This window comes from Sprattus sprattus (genome assembly GCF_963457725.1).
Source record: "Sprattus sprattus genome assembly, chromosome: 3".
Lineage (NCBI taxonomy): Eukaryota > Metazoa > Chordata > Actinopteri > Clupeiformes > Clupeidae > Sprattus > Sprattus sprattus.
The window spans coordinates 39025815-39046877 of record NC_137922.1 but is presented as its reverse complement, the minus strand read 5'-3'; the positions used below and the strand labels follow the sequence as shown (position 1 = coordinate 39046877).

At 41.5% G+C, this 21063-nt stretch overlaps 4 protein-coding genes across 5 annotated transcripts; 2 read left to right on the top strand and 2 right to left on the bottom strand.

The window, feature by feature from the left end:
• Positions 1 to 1137: 1137 nt before the first annotated feature.
• crym (crystallin, mu) lies at positions 1138 to 4264 on the bottom strand. The gene is made up of 8 exons (XM_080834320.1): positions 4061 to 4264; positions 3784 to 3934; positions 3367 to 3429; positions 3191 to 3292; positions 2709 to 2892; positions 2444 to 2565; positions 1970 to 2054; positions 1138 to 1488 (listed from the first exon to the last, which is right to left on the bottom strand). Exons 1-8 carry the CDS (start codon positions 4231 to 4233, stop codon positions 1427 to 1429), a joined length of 942 nt encoding a protein of 313 aa, XP_080690446.1. The 5' UTR covers positions 4234 to 4264; the 3' UTR covers positions 1138 to 1426.
• An 811-nt stretch (positions 4265 to 5075) lies between these two features.
• Positions 5076 to 6332, bottom strand: snu13b (SNU13 homolog, small nuclear ribonucleoprotein b (U4/U6.U5)). The gene is made up of 3 exons (XM_080835939.1): positions 6139 to 6332; positions 5636 to 5756; positions 5076 to 5510 (listed from the first exon to the last, which is right to left on the bottom strand). The coding sequence occupies exons 1-3, from the start codon at positions 6139 to 6141 to the stop codon at positions 5248 to 5250; spliced, it is 387 nt and encodes a 128-aa protein (XP_080692065.1). The 5' UTR covers positions 6142 to 6332; the 3' UTR covers positions 5076 to 5247.
• Positions 6333 to 6669: 337 nt separating this feature from the next.
• uqcrc2b (ubiquinol-cytochrome c reductase core protein 2b) lies at positions 6670 to 14331 on the top strand. 2 transcript variants are annotated; one of them, XM_080834692.1, is made up of 14 exons: positions 6670 to 6761; positions 8436 to 8534; positions 8970 to 9119; positions 9222 to 9286; positions 9563 to 9619; positions 9728 to 9852; positions 9941 to 10038; positions 10136 to 10193; positions 10524 to 10619; positions 11025 to 11224; positions 11543 to 11623; positions 12081 to 12157; positions 13665 to 13818; positions 13969 to 14331. In XM_080834692.1, the coding sequence occupies exons 1-14, from the start codon at positions 6729 to 6731 to the stop codon at positions 14050 to 14052; spliced, it is 1377 nt and encodes a 458-aa protein (XP_080690818.1). In that variant the 5' UTR covers positions 6670 to 6728; the 3' UTR covers positions 14053 to 14331. The 2 variants fall into 2 exon arrangements, with proteins under 2 accessions (XP_080690818.1, XP_080690819.1); XM_080834693.1 differs by lacking the exon at positions 8436 to 8534 and adding an exon at positions 8315 to 8401 and having other exon boundaries at positions 6685 to 6761.
• Positions 14332 to 14813: 482 nt separating this feature from the next.
• On the top strand, positions 14814 to 20691 carry mosmob (modulator of smoothened b). Its single transcript, XM_080836074.1, has 3 exons — positions 14814 to 15476; positions 18576 to 18788; positions 19851 to 20691. The coding sequence occupies exons 1-3, from the start codon at positions 15371 to 15373 to the stop codon at positions 20033 to 20035; spliced, it is 504 nt and encodes a 167-aa protein (XP_080692200.1). The 5' UTR covers positions 14814 to 15370; the 3' UTR covers positions 20036 to 20691.
• Positions 20692 to 21063: the final 372 nt, after the last annotated feature.

Sequence of the window (21063 nt, the reverse complement as noted above, 5' to 3'; positions counted from 1 at the left end):
TGCTGGCCAGTTCAGGACCGTGACCAGTTCACACTGGAATCTGATATCGGCCACATTAAAAAAAAAAATGAATAATGTGAACAGCCAAACGGATCTGAGCAATACATCCGGAATGGAGCACTAGGGCTTGCAGTGTGAATGTAGCCATAGATTATATACTGTGTAGTTGTCACTGCTATATCAGTCATGTAAGCAGAATTATCATTGCAAATATTGCTCAGCCATCCCTGTGCTTTAGCTACCCTGGCTGTAGACTTCTAATGTAGCTTATCTCTAATGCGCGTATGGAGAGGGTATACAGTATTTCATGCAGAACAGGTAACAGCGGTTGTCTTGATTCTGAATCTACAGATTTACTGGGTTATGCAATGAGCAAGCAAGGATCCATTTTTAATTCTATGGGCCCTTTTGGTTGATTAGTCAAGATGGAGGATTCTGCGTATGACGGTGTATGTTTTAGTACTGATCAGTGGAGATGACTTGTATTCTCTGTGGGAAGGTATCAAAATGTGTCCTTCATAGTTCCAGCCAAGTCCCCACCACCAGTAAAATGTAAATTCTAAATTATGCAGCGCCAAGTATGTTTTATAATGCTGTGTACTGCAGATATCATGATGTAAATTTGGTCTTTTTTTCCTTTAACAAAGCTATTACTGTGTTTCTATTGAAGCTATGAACAATGTATTAACCAATACCTCTGACATAGAAATTGTAACTGACCATGTTGTCTTTGTTCCCTTTAAAAGTATAGCTTTAAATGGTCCCATATACATTAGAAGCAGAGTCAATAAATACTCTAACCACTACTGTATCGTTTCTGAAGTCTGAAAAAAAAAGAGATCAAATTTGGTGGGCCTTTGTGGTTGGATTGTGATGGCTTTTTTTTCTTTCTTTTCTTTCCTTTTTTTTTGCCATGCGGCCAGTGGTGTGAAGTAAGTTGTTGCTGTTGCAGTTTCAGATGGACCAGCCACTCATCAACTTGAAATAGTGAAGGCCACCACATGTTTTCGGTCATATATTTGGGTTTCATCTTTAGTACATCATTACACATTTGTCTTGTTTTATTTTTCAAATACAAATAAAAGCATCTAAAGTCCTTTTGACTTGTATTTTATTTACATTTCATACTGGGTTTACAAAGATCAAAGTACAAAGTTGTTTATGTTTGACATTATTAACCGGCTCTGCAGTCTTCTTTTACAATTGTGTACAATTATGTTATCACTTTGCAGCTGTGAAAAACACTTGACATGATTCTGAATCTGGTTTTAAATACATTGGTCCTTTAGTTGTGCTAGACATATCTGGGGTTTAATACACAACAGAGATGGGACACCATGATAACTTCTCACAAACTAAACCTGGTTTGGTCTGGACCTGATTCACTTGGTGATAAAGGCACTCGATCTCAATCCACTGAATTCCTTCACTGACTCTTCCACTGGTCGTACACCAGCTTGGCAGACACCGCGTCCTGAATCCCCATACCTGTAATACAGGTAATTAGATTAGAGCTGTGTGGTTTAATCGGTGGTGGTTGTCTTACCAAAGTTTCAGGTCAGTTAGCCAAGTGTGGCACATTGTGTTTGATAAGTGCTGGGACCTTTGCTATACATAACTAATGTTTAAGAAGACAAACACTTGTTTACATGAAGCAGTGAACAACAGTTATCCGTCTGTAGAAATACATACTGGCAATCCAAATAGCCTTTTTTAGTGTGAGTATGTTTTTTGAGATAGGGTCTCAGCGGCTGGGATGAGAAGGCTAAAAATAGAAGGAATCCCTTTAGGGGGCTTATTTTTACCCCAAATAGCAAGTATCAAGATTTGGGACTCAAAACAAAATGCACTGTTAGGGTTATTATAACTATCAAACAGTTTAATTCAGCTGGCTGTCCCTCGTCTCCTCTCAATGCAAAATGGAAAAATGTTTTGGCCATGTTTGTAGTGTGTGAGAAAAGGACATTACCCAGAGACTTGAACACTGTGGTTTTCTCACGGTGGGCTGGAGCTGTTCCAGTTATGACCTCCCCAATCTCAGCAAATACTTGGGCCTGCAAAGAAACACTATGTTTACTAAAGGACTTCAGCAGATAAATATGGTGATGATGATGATGATGATGATATACACAACACAAAAGAAAACAAATTAATCTCATATTGCCTGGTTTCCTGTTTACAAAAGAGAGTTGCCAAGAATTGAATCTGTGATGCCGAAACACTGTTTAAGCATGGGCACCAATAAGGACGTTTCAGGACATGGATTATTATTTAAATTTTGTCCAAAAATTGCGACACAGGTCCAAAACCTCTCATGTCAAATGTCCATCAGACCATAACAATCTCAAAGACATACTTCAATGTCCAAGAATTGATGTAAAGTCCTCACAGTCGGTATAAGTTGTGGCCGTTATGGCTGTCTTAACAATGTGAAAAATGTTACCCCGGAGAGGATGACATCTCCGGATTCCTTCAGTGCACCCTCTCTGCTGTCCACATACACCACTGCCTGCCTCATCAACACGTCGTCCAGCTCCCTCCAGTCTGGTCTGCATGCTCCCACCGCTGGGACCATTTCAAACACACAACATTTAGGTCTGCCATCTGTATAAGGAACCGGCATGGAGGACCTACCCATGCTTTCAATGAAGATGCTTTTGGAGAACAATCATTCAGGGATTACTAAAATGCTTTCCCACGGGCCTTACCAGCAACATGGGCACCCGGCTTGACCCAGTCCCCAAACAGAACTGGCTGGCTGGCACCGGTAACTGTGATTATGACGTCGGCTCCTTCCACTGCCTCTTTAACAGAGGTGCAGACTGTCACCGGACCCTGGAGGGCACTGGCAAAGTGCTCTGCACTCTCCTTCCTTCGACTCCACACACGGACCTGTATGGACGAGCATGAGCACTAAAGGACTTTTTGAAAGGACAGACTTCCAACATCTCTCACTGTGATTTCCACTGAAGAGATGGACGAGCACTATCCTGTGTGTGAACAAAGTCCTAATTGTCCCCCTATAATGACTGGCAATATAGAAACCCTAAAAGCAATAGATAGTGCTAGGTGAAAAGGGGAAATGGATTCTGATCTTTTGGTTTTCCATTTCTCCTTCACAATCAGTATAATTTTCTGTAAATGTTGCTACATACATTGCTAATAAACAAATGAACTGTGAAAATTGTACCTGTTTAAAAGCAAATGTTTGTGTGAAGACTTCGTAGTGGCTGACGGCTTGGTGACCAGAGCCCAGGATACAGAGTACCTCTGATTGGGCTGGCATTAAAAACTGTGAATCAGAAACTGTAACTGAGTTCTAAGTTCATTCTTACTATAAGGCCTACGTTTAAAACAAAACCATACTTTAGCAGATATTGCTGACACTGCGGCTGTCCTCTTAGCTGTGATGACTTCCCCGTCCATGACCTGCAAAGAAAATCAAAACTGAGAATTTCCAATGAACACTTAAAATGTCTGACTTACCCAGTACATTATGAATTCCTTATATAAAGTGATAATTACAGGAGTGAGCCTGTTAATAAAGAATTTTGCAGAGAGTGGTATATTTCTCATTTGTAATAAAGTGATATTTCAGTTGCACAGCCTACATAACTGTCACTTATTGTTTTTATAGGCTAAATAGATGAAACAGTCATTAGACAGTGAAAGCCTATCTGGCGTTTGTAAAGTCAATCGTGCTAATTTCTCGAAAAAGTTAAACTTATTGTACAAAATTGTAAATGTATCTATAAAGCCATTACGTTTCGAAAAACCACTCACCGCTAACACACATCCACTTTCGGGATCAAACAACAACACCGTTGCCTGGGTAGAGGGTAAAGTTGAGCCCTGTTCTCTGCGGTAGAAGGCCACCATTTTTGTGCATAAAATATCTTCATGAACCATATATGCCGGCATTAATCCCAGGAATCTGTTATATAGTGGTGCAAAATCATGCATTAGTACAGTTTACCTTGAAAGTAGAAAAAAGTTTTGTCCAAGTCAAATTAAATGTCCAACTTTCATAGTGGATTTAAGACTGTCGGAGGGATCATACCCATTGTGTTTCGTTAAAGGGACCACAGTCCGGACGGGCTGGATCACCTCACAGATGTCGTGTTTGGAGAACTGCGCTAGTGCAGCCTCCAGTCTAGGAAGCAAATCTTTGAAATGTAGAAGTCGTGCAATATCTTCTTTACCGATCAACACAGGCAGGCCCGCCATGGTCATGAACGTACTAAAATATTTTCGTATTGGTCGAAGTTCAACTTGCGCTTTTTAACGCCGTGCATAAAGCGCCGCCTGGTGGACACTGTGCGTCACCCAATAACATACTGTCCCCCTGGCAAATTCAAGTAGCATACCGTGAATGCTTCTGTGGTTTCACTTGAGTTGCCGTTTCAGAGGTCCCACCCGCAGCAACAAGGTCCGACAGTATGTATTGATACAGACAAAATGATGCAAACATGCATGATCCAACAAACACCCACAAACAAATGTGTATCAGGGGCGCACAAGCACTGACTCTTATTGGTGGTTCCTCTGCCTCCAGTCAAATCATTTATGCGAGATGTTATAGGACATGGCCTCCATGATGACGTTTTGTCCCTCAAAAAACCTACATACATGATTGAGGTGGCAAAAGCCAGCATTTTCACTCATTGCCATTGTATTCTTAACACCTGAAAAAAAAATCCAAGTTGTAACAACTGATGTATAAACATGGAAAATCCCAGCCATATTCAAGTTCCTAGTGAGTAAGGTTGACATGAGCTCAATAGCCCATCAAATACACCACTACCTCCATTCTCCTAAAGCAACATTATAGGTTGGCTAGAGTGTATGCGTCCGTCTGAGAATGTTATTTTTTTTTTATATATATAAATTGGACATAAATGAATGTTCCACACTGAAGGCTTCTGAGATTAAAGGAACCTGATAAATTGTTTACCTCATAACATGGTCCTATTCAAATGTATTGACAGTTAAACAGTTTGGCTTACAGTGTTCTACAGATACTCAGATGAGAAGAAAGATGACACTTCAACAAGAAAATCTGATTTCACCAAACTTTATTTTGGCTTAATGTGTTGTCATTATACTGAACCTACAGAATATACAATTACAAAAAAAACTATATACAAAGAGGTAATTTACTGGAAGTAATGTGTTTAAAAAAAATAATGTTGGCATATGGTCTCAGCAGTGGCAACATTTGCCAAGCTTTTAAAAGCAAAAAAAGAATCACACCAAAAGTCTCTCAATGGACATCTGGACTGACTGGATCTGAGGCTTCAGCTGAGAGCCCTCCTTGATGGTCACCGATGTGGCTATGACTGGTCTGGAGACCCCACATGCCCGACCGAGTGCTTGCTTGGACCTCACAAAAACGTAGGGGACATTTTTGTCCTCGCAGAGCAGCGGCAAGTGAAGGATGATTTCCAGGGGCTCTGCATCAGCCGCCATCACAATGAATTCTGAGATTCCACGGTTCAATGTTTTAGTAGCTATAGGGGAACAGGGCAAACACTTTTAGTACAAAATCACAACCGTATCAATGCACCATTAAGTAATTAATCTCATTAGTATCGACATTAAAACTCGGAACCACACTCATAAGGACTAAACCCACCTTCATTGGCTCCTTTTCTCAGTTGTTTGTAGTTGGATGCTTGTTGCACAAGGTCCAGAATGGTTTTGCTCAGAGTGGCGTCTGCCAATGGGTAGGCTTTAGGATTCACTTCTGGCTCAGTCTGTGGGGGGAAAAAAGGCGATTGCCATCATTATCAGTCAAACCTAATCAAACCGTTACAGTTTAAAATAAATATTCTTCACACACTTCAATAAGACTCTGGGCACTGATTATGGGTTAACAACGGACTACTATGAGGTGAACAACGTGGGGGAAATAAGCGTGCTTGGTTAGCCACCTAGCTAGCTACGGTATACTAACTAGGTACCGCTGTGGCCTTGCTAGCTGTTCCTCCACATTTTGCGGTATAATAATCAGAAGCTGAAAACAAACAAGGAAAGTGTGCTTAAAATCAGGCTATAACCAAGTATTTCTGCGTGAAAACTCTACAGCACCTGACTAGCCCATGGTTAACGCTCACGCGTGATGATTCATTCACTCACCATGATTTTAGCTATTTTATTAGCTAGTAGTTAAATGTGGGTTTTCCTTTTTGTCGGAAATGCGGGGTCCCCTCGGCGAATGCTTCACGGAGGACGTCTGACGGAAAGGACAAACAAAATACTGCACTTTTAAAACACTTTCTCAAAAGCTTCTGAGCAAGCTGGGTAGACGGTATGGCAGTGCTGTTGCTCGATCCAACACGTGTGTCCTGCTTCGAGCGTGGTGCGCAGGCTCAAATACAGGCTTGGGGACCGGAAGTAGGTCTACAGATGATGCTCCTCCTTATGACAACCACTATGTCCTGGAAGAAGAATTATCTAACAACGAGCAGCTTTGAGTTAATTGATTATTAATCCAATTTTATAATTATCCAACTTAATTTATAAATATGTTCAGGTGATTCATAGTTATCAGTGGGTTTAATTTGAATGTTCTCTGGGTGGCATTCCAGTACACACGAGGCAGTATATAGCTTGCTTACTAACTTCCAACATTTCCACAGAGGAAGAAAAAGCGCGCTAGGAAGTCTGGGTAGGACATCAGTAGGTCAGCCATATTGTGTTCTCGTCCGGTCTGAAGGAGAGCGAGCATGAAGGGGTTGCGGGGAATTAGTCACTTATCGGTGAGACATTTGGGCATATTTTATTAATTACAAACTGTCTGTAGCATTTTGTTGTTAATAGGCTGTATATAGTCATAGATGGGTTGACATCCACTGGCCTTGGCCTTCATATGATGTCGGAAGATACGTGACAGCTTGGCCTTGGCTGGTTGAACTGATTTAGCCAAAGTAACTAAGTCGTTCACAGCATCCCTGTATCGTACCTCCTATGATGTTGATGAATACCACTGGTGATATTTCAGCTAACTGAGGGACTTGGGTGTAATCCGTGTCACTGTAGTCAATACAGAACAATACATATTTTGTTATCAGAGGCATTTAAAGTTGGAGCTAAGCGACAGATTAGGTAACATGAGCTAAAGCTAACGTCATTCTCACCAGCTGACACTAGACTATTCGAACTCAACTCAAGATTTTCTCGGGAAATTGCTAGGGAGTTTTATTGTCTGATAATCTTATCTGCAGTAACAGCCAGACTAGTTAGACCGTGTCATATGTGGGGTGACTGAACGTGAACGTCATTTCAGGTCACTGGGGGGTTGCCTTAAAATGTAGAGTAACGCTAACTACAACGTTTGATCGTCATCAGGATGAATTTGAAAATGGAAACATTTGTAAATGAGACTTGATGCTTAGTTAAGACGTATTTGAGGTCCTTTCATGTGACTGACAATAAAAATGTATGGCACGATACGGTCATTTCAGGTAAATGGCTGGGTGTGGAAACCTGATTCATAGCCTCCATAGCCAGTTGTTTTCTAGAGTTTTAAGTTAAGTTTTTCCAGTTCACCAACTAATATTTTAAACGGGAAGTCTGCAGGAGTATATTTATCATGTCAGTAGTGTATACAGGCTAGGGGTTGGGAGTGTTACCCTAGAACAGTCAGTCAAGTTGCAGTTTGTCAATCTGATCACTCTGCAGAACATCTGATTTCAAATATAAATAATGACATGTTGGAAGGACTATTATCACCCTTTCACTCAGCAGTCAGTTGTCGTAAAGTTTTATTAAATGTAAAATAATTTAGAAATATTGAGTCTTGCTTTCAGTATATACTGTTTTATGTGATGCTATGAAGATAGCTGAAGTTTTTCCCCATCATTAATTCTTTGGTAATTTTAATAACGATCATGTAAGGTTCAACAATGGTAGCTTGATACATGTGGAGAATTTGGGCTAACATTTTTGTCTTGCTCATGTATTACCAGTGCATGTGTTGACTTGATTGTTTACCGTGCTGTCCAAGGAAATCAGAAATTCATCCCTGTCATTTTATGCTCATTACTGACTTTTCATCAGTGATGTTGGTCTTCCATGAGAAGCATCTTGATGTTTAATTTTCCCTCCACTGCTGTCACTGAGTCAAAGAAGGCAATATAGCCACCACCACTCCACTCGAGTAACTGAAACTATATGGAGTTAAGTTTATGGAGCATTGGGGTTGGTCTAGGCTTGTCTTTTCCTCCCATCATCTGCTCCTTCACACACCCCCTCTCCCCTCTGGAGGTAAGACCTCGAACCCGCTGTCACCTCTCCATTTTCTGATTTGCAGAGGAGGCTTTACGCAGCCCAAGCTGCCCGTAAGGTCGAGTTTGCAGTGGCCGGGGAGCACATAAGGTTTCAGCCGCAGGAGGTGCAGGTCAGTGGGTGTTGACTTCTCTCTCTTTTCACAGAGGCGCTTCTATGCAGCTGGAGGCAGGCAGATTTTGAGTGAGCCTTTGGCTGGCCTCAAGCGTTCTCCAGGTGCCGGACACTCTAACCAGGATGTCCATGTATGTGTGGGTGGGGCATTTGGAGTTGATGGACGGGCCTTGCTTTGTGGGAGCACATAAAACTGATTAGCCATAGAATGGCCGCACTGTGAATGTTAATCTATTATAGTTTTTCTTATCAAAGTATTCAATACATGTGATTGAGTGCTGTGAGTACACATGGCTTTTATAGAGATGTTTCCTTTGGTTTAGTAGGTGTTTGTGATGTGAGAATAGCCGTAGCACATTGCTCAAGATGCTTAAGTCTGTAGCAGGCTTCTGTCTTAAGTAACTTAAGTTATAGTTAAGGTGTTTAGCAGTAACTAAATCATAAGAGATACCTGTCTGTAATGGTAAATGGTTTTCAGCAGGGATTGAAAGGCTGAACTATCCTGAAACTTCTTCTTTCATAATCCCCTTGAGAAGTTTTTTTTAATTGGCTTCTGTTTTTTTAAGGTCACTAAACTGCCCAGTGGTCTGGTGATTGCCTCCTTGGAGAATTATTCCCCTACTTCCAAGATTGGTGTGCTGATCAAGGCTGGTAGTCGATATGAAACTCCAGACAACCTTGGTGTCACCCACTTGCTCCGCCTGTCGGGCAACATGGTATTATTAGTGTAACTTCAAATGTCATTAGTGTTCCCTTGTAACCAATCTAGCCATGCCCTGACTTTGTGTGTTTGTCTTTGTTTCTTTTTTTTTTTTCAGACCACCAAGGGTGCGTCTGCATTCAAGATCACCCGTGGGATTGAGGCCGTGGGTGGCAGTATGGGGTTAGTCTGACTTTTGCCGTCTTTAAGGCGACAGAGGCACACTCTTTACTTCTGTCACAGAACTATTGTCTGCATTGCCCTTTGCAGCACAATATATGCTCCACGGGACCCCCATAATCGTTAGAAGAGGGTATTAGAACTTGCCCCTTGGGGACTAGAAAAATGGGGCAAAAAAATGTGTGAAACAATGTAGGAGGCTGTAAGAGTCTGTGTCTGTGTCTGTGTGTGTGTGGATGTGTGGTGTTAACAATTCCCCCGTGTGGCTCTTTCTTCTAGTGTGTCATCAACCAGGGAGAACATGATGTACTCTGTGGATTGCTTGAGGGACCACATGTGAGCTCTTTTTTTGTGACTTATCAGCCATCTCTCTGTTAGCTGTCTTTATTAGCTAATCAGTATTGTTAATATTGTGTATAATTTCTCTGACTTGTCTACCTGCAGTGACACCGTCATGGAGTACCTGATCAACGTGACCACTGCTCCTGAGTTTCGGCCATGGGAGGTGTCCGACCTCACATCAAGGGTCAAACTAGACAAGGCCCTTGCCGCCCAGACCTCACAGATAGGTTTGTTTTCTCTAAGATTGACTTAAGATTGATTCTGACTCATAATGGTTTTCCAGTGGCACAGGTGACAAGGTCTTTTTTTTAATAGGTGTGATTGAAAGTCTTCATGCCGCTGCATACAAACATGCTCTGTCCAACTCTCTGTACTGTCCTGACCACCGAGTGGGCAACGTTACCTCAGAACAGGTGATAACTAAGCTAACTAAGCTCTTATCCCAGGACGTTTTCTGTATGGTCATAATCCTTAACTGTCAATCGATTATTTCCCTGTGTTGTTATTTAGATGCATGAATATGTTGAGAGCAACTTCACAAGTTCCAGGATGGCTCTGGTTGGACTGGGTACGTGTCCGTGTTGTCTGTCGGTGTGATTACACCTTTATAACCTAGAAGTTGGCCTTAGTAGAATAAGCATGTGCTAGGTTACTGACAGTACATTCCCTTAATTCATGGTGTTCTTGGGTAGGTCAAATGATACAGAAAAATACAGATACACATATTCAGATTGTATTGTCCTTTGTATTTATTGTGTCTGAAAACCATCTGTTTGTACACAACTGTTGACACATTGACAGAGCATGTAGTCATGGTTAAGGTTTAGCTCAGTTCCTTGGTAGTAACTTCTCCTGTATTGTCCGACACATATGTGATCATTGTTACTGTATGTTGCAGGAGTGGACCACACTATTCTGAAGCAGGTTGGGGAGCAGTTCTTGAACATCCGCAGTGGAATGGGCACTGCCGGCTCAAAGGCCCAGTATCGTGGAGGTCAGACCCTTGAAACGCACTTGCAGAAAAGATGTTTAAATATATTGATGTAGGCCATTAGCAATTAGAAAGTGATTGTCCCAGTTCAATAAGTGGTAAAGGCAAGGGGCATAATGCTTCATTATGGCATATCAGTGGATATGGAAATAAATGTTACTGTATCTGCCATTAGTAAAAGCTGTTTTAATGGAATGACAAATATGAGAAAGGTGTTTTAAATCAACAAAAGCTGTCTTGCTTTTGTAACTAAAATGACATATTTGTTGTCACAAAATACCTCTGCAGGTGAAATCTTACCAAAAGCAACTCACTACATCCTGTTCTTTATCAGAAACCCATGTCTTGGTTCTACTAAATGTGCACTGCGATTTAGTGATGGTAATACCGTCATTCCCTGTATTGCAGGTGAGGTGAGGGAGCAGGGATCCAGTGGCCTGGTACACGCAGCAGTGGTCAGCGAGGGAGCCACAGCTGGCTCTGCCGAGGCCATGGCATTCGGTGTCCTGCAGCACATGCTGGGCGCCGGGCCCCATGTCAAGAGGGGTGCCAACATCTCCAGCAAGCTCAGCCAGGGTGTCTCCAAGGCCACCGCCCATCCTTTTGATGTGAGTGTACCCCCCTCGGTTTTCTACAGACTTTTCTTGCCAGAGTAAGTGGCTGCAAGTGAAACGCTGGGGAGAAAGGTTGTCCTGTGCTTTACCATATTTCCAGTTATTTGCCCATGCACAGTAGAGTCAGTGTATTCTTCTTAGCTTTGAAATCATTGCTGTTAGTGTTTTTATGCCTGTTTTTTTGTGCCATTTCATCCTTAAGTCTTAAGTCTTGAGGTGGACCTTAATCACGTTTAGGCCCCTGGAGATGAGGTGTTGCCTACCTTTCACAGGTCATGATGACACAACACCTTCTCCTTTGCTTCCTTGCAGGTTTCTGCTTTTAATGCTGGGTACTCTGACTCTGGCCTCTTCGGAGTCTACACAATCTCCCAGGCAGCAGATGCTGGTGATGTGAGTATTTAACTAACACACTCACTTTCCTCCTGAAATCAACCCTTCATTTTAAGAGCGCAATCTCAGTATTATCTATTTAGAGTAGTGCAAAGTTCATTATGTTTCATTGACTGGACAGGGAAAAGTCGTATTTATATTACTTATAGTTTTAAGGCATATTATGCTTCTCTTTTTTCTTCTTCTTTAAAAAAAAAAGTTTATTATGTAATGTTTGAGGATGTTACGAGTTGTTGTTGCTTTACCCTGCATAAGCCAGAGTAGGTCATAGAAACCACATTATCTTGCTGACTTGCTACAATTCTGTTAAACAGCTTATATCCTTTTAGTTTCCTTGTAAAAACTGTTTACAGTTTCCACCCTAAAACTGGCAGCTTGTGGCCTGTAGTGTTAGCTGTGTAATCATGTGATTGTTTGACATATATGAATGAGTGGTCTGGTTCTTCTCTCTTCGCAGGTGATTAAAGCAGCATTAGATCAGGTTAAGGCTGTGGCAGAGGGAGGCTTGACTGCAGAAGACCTCAGCCGTGCCAAGTGAGTCGCTCATGCACTGCTAAAGTATACACTTTCAGACAAGCAACACTTGAACAGTGACGGTAGGTTACAAAAGACATGGTTGAAGTGGGTTTCGTTTTGTGCTGAGAACCCGGCTTACCCACAGTGATGCACAATCAGAGCCATAAATCATATTTTAAGTGCCTACTGTGTTCTTCCCTGTGTTCGCTCCACCAGCAAGAGATCCAAGAAAAGGTGTTTTACGAGCTCATGTATTTTTGGTTTGCATGTTCATCATTTTGTCTATAAAGGTGCAGGTAGTACTTTGTGTGGTTCAGAAAAATCTAAATGCTTCAAGACTTACAGTTCTCATGTACCGAAAATTAGGAGGAGGAGTAATCGAGTCGCCCCCTTTGGTGGTAACCCTCCCACTTTTGGGTGAAATGAATGGGACTCGTCATAGAGACGATTTTAGAAAAAATATATCTCAGTTCACATCGAAAATCGAAAAGTTAGTGGAATTACCTCCATGACATATACTTTGAGATAAACTTTATTGACTCTGGTGATCATAGTTTACTTTCAGCCACATTTCGAATTGTTTCAATTCATCTTATAACGAGGTGATCGGGAAATACAGTGAATATGTCTTATAGAGGACGTCACCGAATTTGAACACCTCACTGATCAAAATCCTATGGCTGGGTGAATATTTTTGTAATAACAAGAAATGCATAGCGCATGATGGAAACCATTGCACATGTGTGTGGTGCAGTGCTGCTACCCACATGGTGCACTGACAGGTGGTGTCAGGACTTGCATGACGGATAAGGCATATGCTTGCAGTACGTTTATGAAACGAAAGGAGCCATATCAAATGTTTGAAAGAAGGCAGTATATTACTGTACGCACAATGACTTTTTTTTTGTTTGTATAACTTCACTGATTTGAAAATCCGCTCTATGGGATTTTACTTGTAAACTGCTCTCCGATAGGATCGCAGCCACAAGGGCTGTAGGTTTTCGCTTTCCCTCCCTATAATATAAACAGTGTCTCGATATTACTGTGCGCTTCATTTACTTTATATACTTTTATTTACTATATTTGTAAACATATCCTGCCCCTCTAAATTGTCAACAATCTTAACAACCTTACACTTCAAACAAAAGTATCAGCATGCACAGAAGATCAAGTAACCATTGTCACTCATTTACTATTGAGCCATCTGTCCGACAACCGTATTGCCACACAAAAAAAGAGCGGATTTCCCACTCTCAAAAGAAAATAGCATTTTAAATGGACTCTTGCCATAAGTCAAATCTTAAACAACTCCCCTCTCTGTATTGTTTCATGACTTGATTTAAGGGTATTTTTGTGATATTGGTTCAACAGCGTCCATAAACTTTAGGCCTAAACATCACATTCTCTGCTTATTTGCACTTTTTATAACACCTATAGTGATTGTGAATGATGACCAGTTTAATGTAAGGTGTTTGTGTTGAAATGGTACAATGTCATTGAGTTTTGTTTGCATGTCTGTGTGCAGGACTCAGCTGAAGGCTCAGTACCTGATGTCCCTGGAGACCTCCGAGGGCCTGTTGGAGGCCATTGGCACTCACGCTTTGGCCGAGGCAACCTACCACACCCCTGAAGCAATGTCCCAAAAAATTGAAGCTGTGTCCTCTAATGATGTTGTCAGTGTAAGTGTGAGCTTACACCACGGCTCTGGATTGTGGCCAATTACGAAGATGTTTTGGTGTGGCAACCTGGTGTTGATATGGCATCATAACAGGTGGTGTACAAAATTGTGTTATTCACGTTGTATTTCTCTTTTTGTTGTTTCTGTATAGGCTGCGAAAAAGTTTGCTGCTGGCAAGAAGTCAATGGCCTCCAGTGGACATTTGGGGAAGACTCCCTTTGTGGATGAAATTTAATCTTCAACCTCTATTCCCTAATATTTATAAACTGAATGGCAAACACTGTCTTTCAGCCCATGTAAAAAGCAACAGCAATGGTTTTAAATCTTACAGCCACAGTGTTCAACCAGAACATCTGTCTTGTCTAAACAAAGTAACTGTATTCCTGTCAACAATCGGTCCTCATGGTTGTATTATTTTTTTAATGTGGACGAAGAAGTGGGGAGCACAGAGGGATATATGTTCATTTAAAATGTATAGCTGATGTAAATGAATAAAGACTACCGAAGTGTTGAATAGATATTGGTCTTTTTTGTTAGCAAAATTTGGGGAAACAGGATGCAAATAAAAACAGGATTCATTTTGGAGGCATTTGTTGCAGTTTTGAAACTTTGGAGGGCATTTATGCTCTAAACCACTGATTCAGATTCTGGATGAAACGGAAAACCTAGGCACTAGACAATGTTTCATTGGTTTATTATAACCTTAGCTTTACTGATGCTATTCAGTCTAGTTTTTAAACTAATTTAGATCTTTTGGATGCTTCTGAATATTGTTGAGGTAAACATCTCTAGGAATTCGTGAACTGAACAGCTGTCCATTATAGTCGATGCGTCATCAAAACATCGCCCCCCACGCAACCAACAAGACCCCGATCTCTCGCGAGAACAGAGGTCATACTGATGTGTATTTGTGGGGAGGTCTGACAAACGTTTAGCGTTCCAGCTGATGTCTTGCATTGAGCATATGAGTGGGTATTGCACATCGGTGAAAGAAGATGGGGCCACTATACTGAAGTATACAAACAAATACCTCGGCTTCCTGTCACTCTTTTCGTCTACAACGACCAGAGCACACCTTCAGTGAAGACCTTGTGGCGAATAGGCTCACATGCGTCCTTTAAACGAGGAGGACCTTATATGCGCGAGTTGTGATGGGGGAACAAGGGGCACAGGAAATGGATAACCAGCTGCACAAGAGCCCCTGTGAGAGATTCGATATTCGGTGGACTTTTAGCTTCCAGTGGGGCGCTAACCTCGTCGAAGGTATCGGTCTGAATTGCTCAAGAGCAGCAAATGTTATGTGTCCCGTTTAGGGCCAAGTTTTGTGTATAAGTTCGAGGCAAACGGCAGCCCGATGAGCTCTTTACCTCGTCAAAAGATTATGCTATTGTTTTGCTTCGCACCATGGGGCCAGTGATGGAGAGCTACAGACGGATATAATCCCCAACTGTGGCAAAACCTGATAAAAGCAGACTATTTCAAACGCTCACTTGTTCGTTGTAGCCTCTCGCCGTTCAAGGTTTTAATTCACAGAGGTGTGGACGCAATGAGAAATGGATAAACTAACCATTATCTCAGGATGTCTCTTTCTCGCAGCCGATATTTTTGCCATCGCTAGTATTGCAAATCCCGACTGGATCAACACTGGGGAAGCAGAGGGTAAGCACATTGCCCATCATTATGAATTGTCCTAGGTTTATGCCGTTTGGACTAACCTCTGTACACATTACTTCGATACTTTAATTTAGGCTACAGAATAAGTCGTTTTTTGATACATTGTGTTTAAGTCCGACAAGTTGGTAAAATATCTGGATGTGATGAGCCACACGCTATTTCTTATCTCAGTGTCCATTGGGAGTGGGTCATTTTTAAGTATTTTCTAGTTTCATGAAACAAATTGATTAATTGGTGACCGTAATTGTCGAAATCAGTAAGCCTGTGACTATAGCCACATGGAGCTAACATACTCATTTAAATAGATAACAGTTATTCCAATGTGAAATGACCATTACATCGTGTCGTTCACTTTCATGGCAACTTGCAGTGATTAGCTTGTTGTAGGCTATTTAATATCGAAACGCTTGAAAGCCTCCCACAGGCCATGTACGTTGGTCTTTATTTACTTCAGGCCGACTGTATTATTTAACCTAATACGTAACTTTAGAGTTTTTGTGACATGACCCTGGTCCACCCGAAACTATCCTGTTCACTGTCGTTTAATTTGCTTAATGATAATTGACCATTGTTGCTCAGAGGACATTCGTGGTTGTTCTAATGAAGACCCTAGGGATGAATATTCTTTCCACAGGAAAAGAAAATCTAAACATGCTGTGCTGGATTTGTCTGGGAGATTTACATGGTCACGATGGACATTTCCCTGTCCCATGAGGGAGCCTCGAGACTTGTTTAGGAAAGAGAAACAGCCTCCTTTGCACTTTAATGGCGTAGCATTTGACCAGAGTTCTGTAATCTAAACACTATAATGGAAAGAGTATTTATTGATTAGATGGCTTATCAAAGGTCAGTAGGCCTGTATGAATTGGTTATAACCTTTCCAATGTCTTGAAGCGGCTGTTTTCCACACATACCTAATAACTGTGCACCCTGGTGGTGCAGACCCAGGCATGTCGTTGTTTGCCAGGTGGAAGGATTTTGTTTAGTGGTCTGTGGTGGGCTCCTAGCGGGTGATGGTGTGCCTGGCAGTTATTATGCAGGTATTCTGAAGTGAGGTTTAAAGCAGCAGGAGACGGACCTGAGCTGGATAGGTGAAAATACTCTGCAGGCTCTGATTAAGCTGAGTGTTCCTCTCCTCCCCACTGAAGATCCAAGAGACCTTCTGCTTGAAACAAACTCGTCAGAAAGAACAGCTTCAGAGTCGCTTTCATATGAACCACCAAAAAGTTCCAGAGAACAAGGCATACAGCTCGCTCTGTTGCTTGGGTAGGTATGTAGATTATGCCTGCAGTTCTGCACGAAGAGACTTTTGACAGAGCCTCTTGAATATTACTGCATTGTACTGAACACTAAAACAGAAATGTTTAGTGGAGGGATTTGTAATCTTTATCAAACTAAATGATGTGGTCCAGTAAGGACTGCGCCGAAGATAAGCTACAACATCTAGGAATGTGAGGCTGTGTTTCTTTAAAAAATATACAGGGGTGGACCAGGATTTCCTGTATATAGAAGGAGATCATTTTTTAGGAGATCATATCATGTGGGGGTAGACATCCACATTGTGTAGTATGAGTTAAATCAGTTAAGGTTGTACTCCAGCAAATGTTAAGACGGTTTAGGTTAAACTGTGAAATCCTTTTTGTGATGTCAGAAGACACTGTTCAGCCTTCCTCAACAGTGTAAACGCATTTGCGCTTTGATTTACTTGTTGCAGTTGGGTTGATCTAATTAGATTGACTAAATATGATTTCAAAGTGGCCTTTCATCACATTAGTCCTCCAGTCATGGTAAGTGTTGGCTCAGACATCCAAGCTCACGTGCAACCTCATCCCAGTTTTAATGAGTCTATGCACAAAACATTATTTAACCACATTAATGAAGATCCGTTTGTCACAAGACACAGATCTTTTCTTTTTTTCAGATCTGTTTTGCAGTCAGGGTTTTGTTTTCAATTTCAGCTAACAAATCAGCAGTTCATCATTTGGACACACCAGGCTCTGGCCCTTAAGATGAAGCCTCTCTTGGGTCTGAGTGAGAGGCCTTTCCCAGTAATCCTCTTTCAGGGGTTCTGAGCTGGAGACGTCTCACACATCCCTCATTTGTGAAATCCCACTGGGCTTGCCATAGCTGGAGCCGCTGGTACGCTTCCATACAGAGTCACCAAGAGTACCACCCTGAAGATAACATGACCACGGGGACAGGAAGAGTGAGCTCATTGGGGAGGTTATTAGGTCTTGGTAGTTCTGTGGTCGGAAAACATAACACTGCTATACGCTTGGGATGAATTAGGTAATGATGACTCTTGATGTAGGGAATTTTGCTTAATTAGTGAGGACATGACGGGAGTTGGAGCCTACTTCTCATCACACGCAATATAGTTCTGTAAAAGCAGGGAATGCAAAATGCTCTGGGAATTATGCAACGCAATGTGAATTGCATAACCTCTTCATTATGTTGTGTTTGTAATTTTGTAAAACATCTAGTGTTTATGTCTCCCAGTGGGTTGTTTTTGCAATCACATGGAGCATGACTCAGTTGCCACATCGCAGCCATCAACTCAGGTGCTGCATGATAATTACAGACGACTACGAGTGCTCTGTGTTTTTATTGTTCTGGGTGTTTAGAGGAGCTCATTTCACAGGAAGACCTCGCAGAGCCGCAAATAGAATTGTGGACTAATGTGCGACAGAACACTTGTAATCAATTACGCCCGTTAATGATGGTATCATGGTATCGGACATTTGGTACATTCACCTGTAATGTATCATGTTTTTGCAATAGAATATCTATTATATTGATTAACAACTCCCTACGTTTAAGTGCATCTTAAGTTTTGCTGGCCTTTTAGTGGTTTAGACAACTGAGATGCAAGGTGTTTGTGTTTTGACTTCAGTTTGACTTGCAACACATGAACTAGTAATGCTAGTAACACATGCAATTCTTTTGTTTTTGAGAAATCCTAATGGATGGGCCGTAGTTTTAGCGAAAATATTGATAGCTGGGGCTGTGTGATGTCTTGCGAGATCCTCTCCTCTTATGTTTAGCCCGTCTTGTGATAATTAGGCCTCTGTTATTAACTGACAGGTGCTTTGACAGTGGGTCTTGTCCAGCAATGCCAGACCATCCATGGGCGAGACCGGACCTGTATCCCACCCAGCCTCCCACCAGAGTGGGTCACCACCCTCTTCTTCATCATCATGGGCATAGTCTCCCTCACCATAACCTGTGGCCTGCTGGTGCTCTCACACTGGCGACGGGAGGCCACCAAATATGCCCGCTGGATCGCCTTCACAGGAAGTGAGTGACATACATGAAATGGGAAACGTGCATAGTCATAATAACCATGGTTATGGTGAAGGAGCAGCAGCATGCTACTCCTCACAGGTGTAAGATTGAGATCAAATTTACAGTAATTTTGTCAATTCATACTGTCACATTTTTTCTAGTTTGCAAAGATACACTGGAATGTTGATGTTGAATCTGATAAAAAAAAGAGTTCCTGTTTGTGACAAGCCAGTTTCAGCATGATCACCATGTGCTGGTAAATTACCGGATCTGTTAATAATACAGTGAAGCTACATTTGGCTGGTGTTAAGGTAGTTTCCTAAGTCAATTACATTGATGGTGTTCTAGTCAAGTTTTTGCAAAATGTCAAACAGTAGCCTGTGTAGGTATAGCCTATAGCATAAAGGCCCATCCACTGTAGCACACATAGGCCTAGTTCAAGGAAGAGATTCTAATTAACGACTAGTAGCCAATTACTTTGGTAACCAAATATGAAGCCTAGGAAATAGGTGCTCACATAGCTTAGGCCCAAAAGGTTTTATTAAGTTAGACTGAAATAGCTGCGTACATGATGCTTATGTCCTTTCTAAATCGGAAGTTTACAGTAGTGCTCTAACTCAGATGTGCACTTGCATCTGCGACTACTAAGGCTGATAAGTTATTGATTCACTTACAGCTCCCTAGCCCAATTTAGCTTATGCAACACTGTAAGTAGGGGCCAGGAAATCACTTCAGCATGTTGAAGATTGCAGCCTCTTTGGCCTCTCATCTCATGAAGAGCCTCTCTGCATCACAGCTCTTTATGGATGCAGCAAATCTTTTTATTCATGAGTATAGTAGATGGCACTTAAAATGAGTCTCGGAAGAGCTGTTGATGATCCTGTAATCAGGTTAAAGGTTGCCTCAATTGATACTAGAACCACCTTCTCTGGCCTTCATTACTGGCACTTCCAGTGTAGCCATTTATTTGCATTTATCACTCAAGACACAGAAACCAAGCAATTTCCAAGGGGTAGAAGAATAGAACCCTAACCCTAGAATGATGGTGTTCTGTTCTTTTTTTCTCTCTTCCAGTGGTTCTGTTCTGCATGGCTGCTCTCATATTTCCCATTGGATTTTACATCAATGAAGTTGGAGGACAGCCGTACAAGTTGCCAAACAACACCGTTGTTGGTTCTTCTTACGTACTTTTTGTTCTGTCTATTTTCTTTACAATAGTAGGACTGCTCTTTGCAGGAAAGGTATGCTTACCTGGCTGACAGACTCCACTGTTGTTGCTAAATTGAAAAAAAAAAAAAAAAAACCTGTAAGGGTTTGAAAGCATTTCCTCAAAATGCATACACTAAAATGGGGATATGAGACACTTGTGTTTCCACAATTTTCCCTCCTGTAATGCACTATGGAAGATGATGGTCCACTTTGCAAGGAACACAAAGAAGAAGAATACCATCATGCCATAAACATCCGGCTTGCTGTTCACAACAGCACAAACCATCAATAAGCTCCAGCTTGAATCCCCTATATCCTTAAGCGCATTAAATTACTATGGTCACTATTGTTTAATAGTTTGGTTCTCTGATCTTGTTTCAATGCTGTTTTACTCAGCAAATGCTACAGTTGAACTGTAGCCCTCAGCTTTCCAGAGATCTCTGCAAAGGGTGGGAGCTTCATGGAGTGTAAGTTGGGTGGTCAAAGAGGTTCATGAACATCCATATGTGACCCCTCCCAGGAAAAGACTAAAGAGTGAGGGGAAACATGGTCAAAAGTTTTCTTTTTCTCTTTCTTTTCTTCTTTTCCAAAGGGAACATTTATAAATTAAATATTTGAAAACAAGCCAGACAGGACTGCTGGTCACATGTACGTGGGGCTGGCCACAGATTCAAGAAATAGTGGCGAAGTATCTCTCTTCAGTGGGCAGCCCTCACAATCTGACCAATCATTGGAATCGAACTGTAAAGAAAGAATGGGTATTCAAGGACTTTTTTTTATGTTAACGATTCAGTTGAGTTTATAAATGAACTTTTTTCTGTAAATGCACTGCATCAGGGTATTTCACAAATCTATTTGTTTTCTTGCTCTATTAAATGTGTAAGTCTGTTTGGTTATTTTGTTGCCCAGAAATCTGTAATGAACAATTTGAGGAAGCACTGTGATGGAGTTGAACTACTTGGGCAAATACTAAGAGCCATTATAAACTGTTACAGACAAAAACTGACTGGCGTTTTATGTCTTGCTTTGAAACATTACATGTAATTTTGCTTGTATTTTCAAACTGGTATGAAGGTAA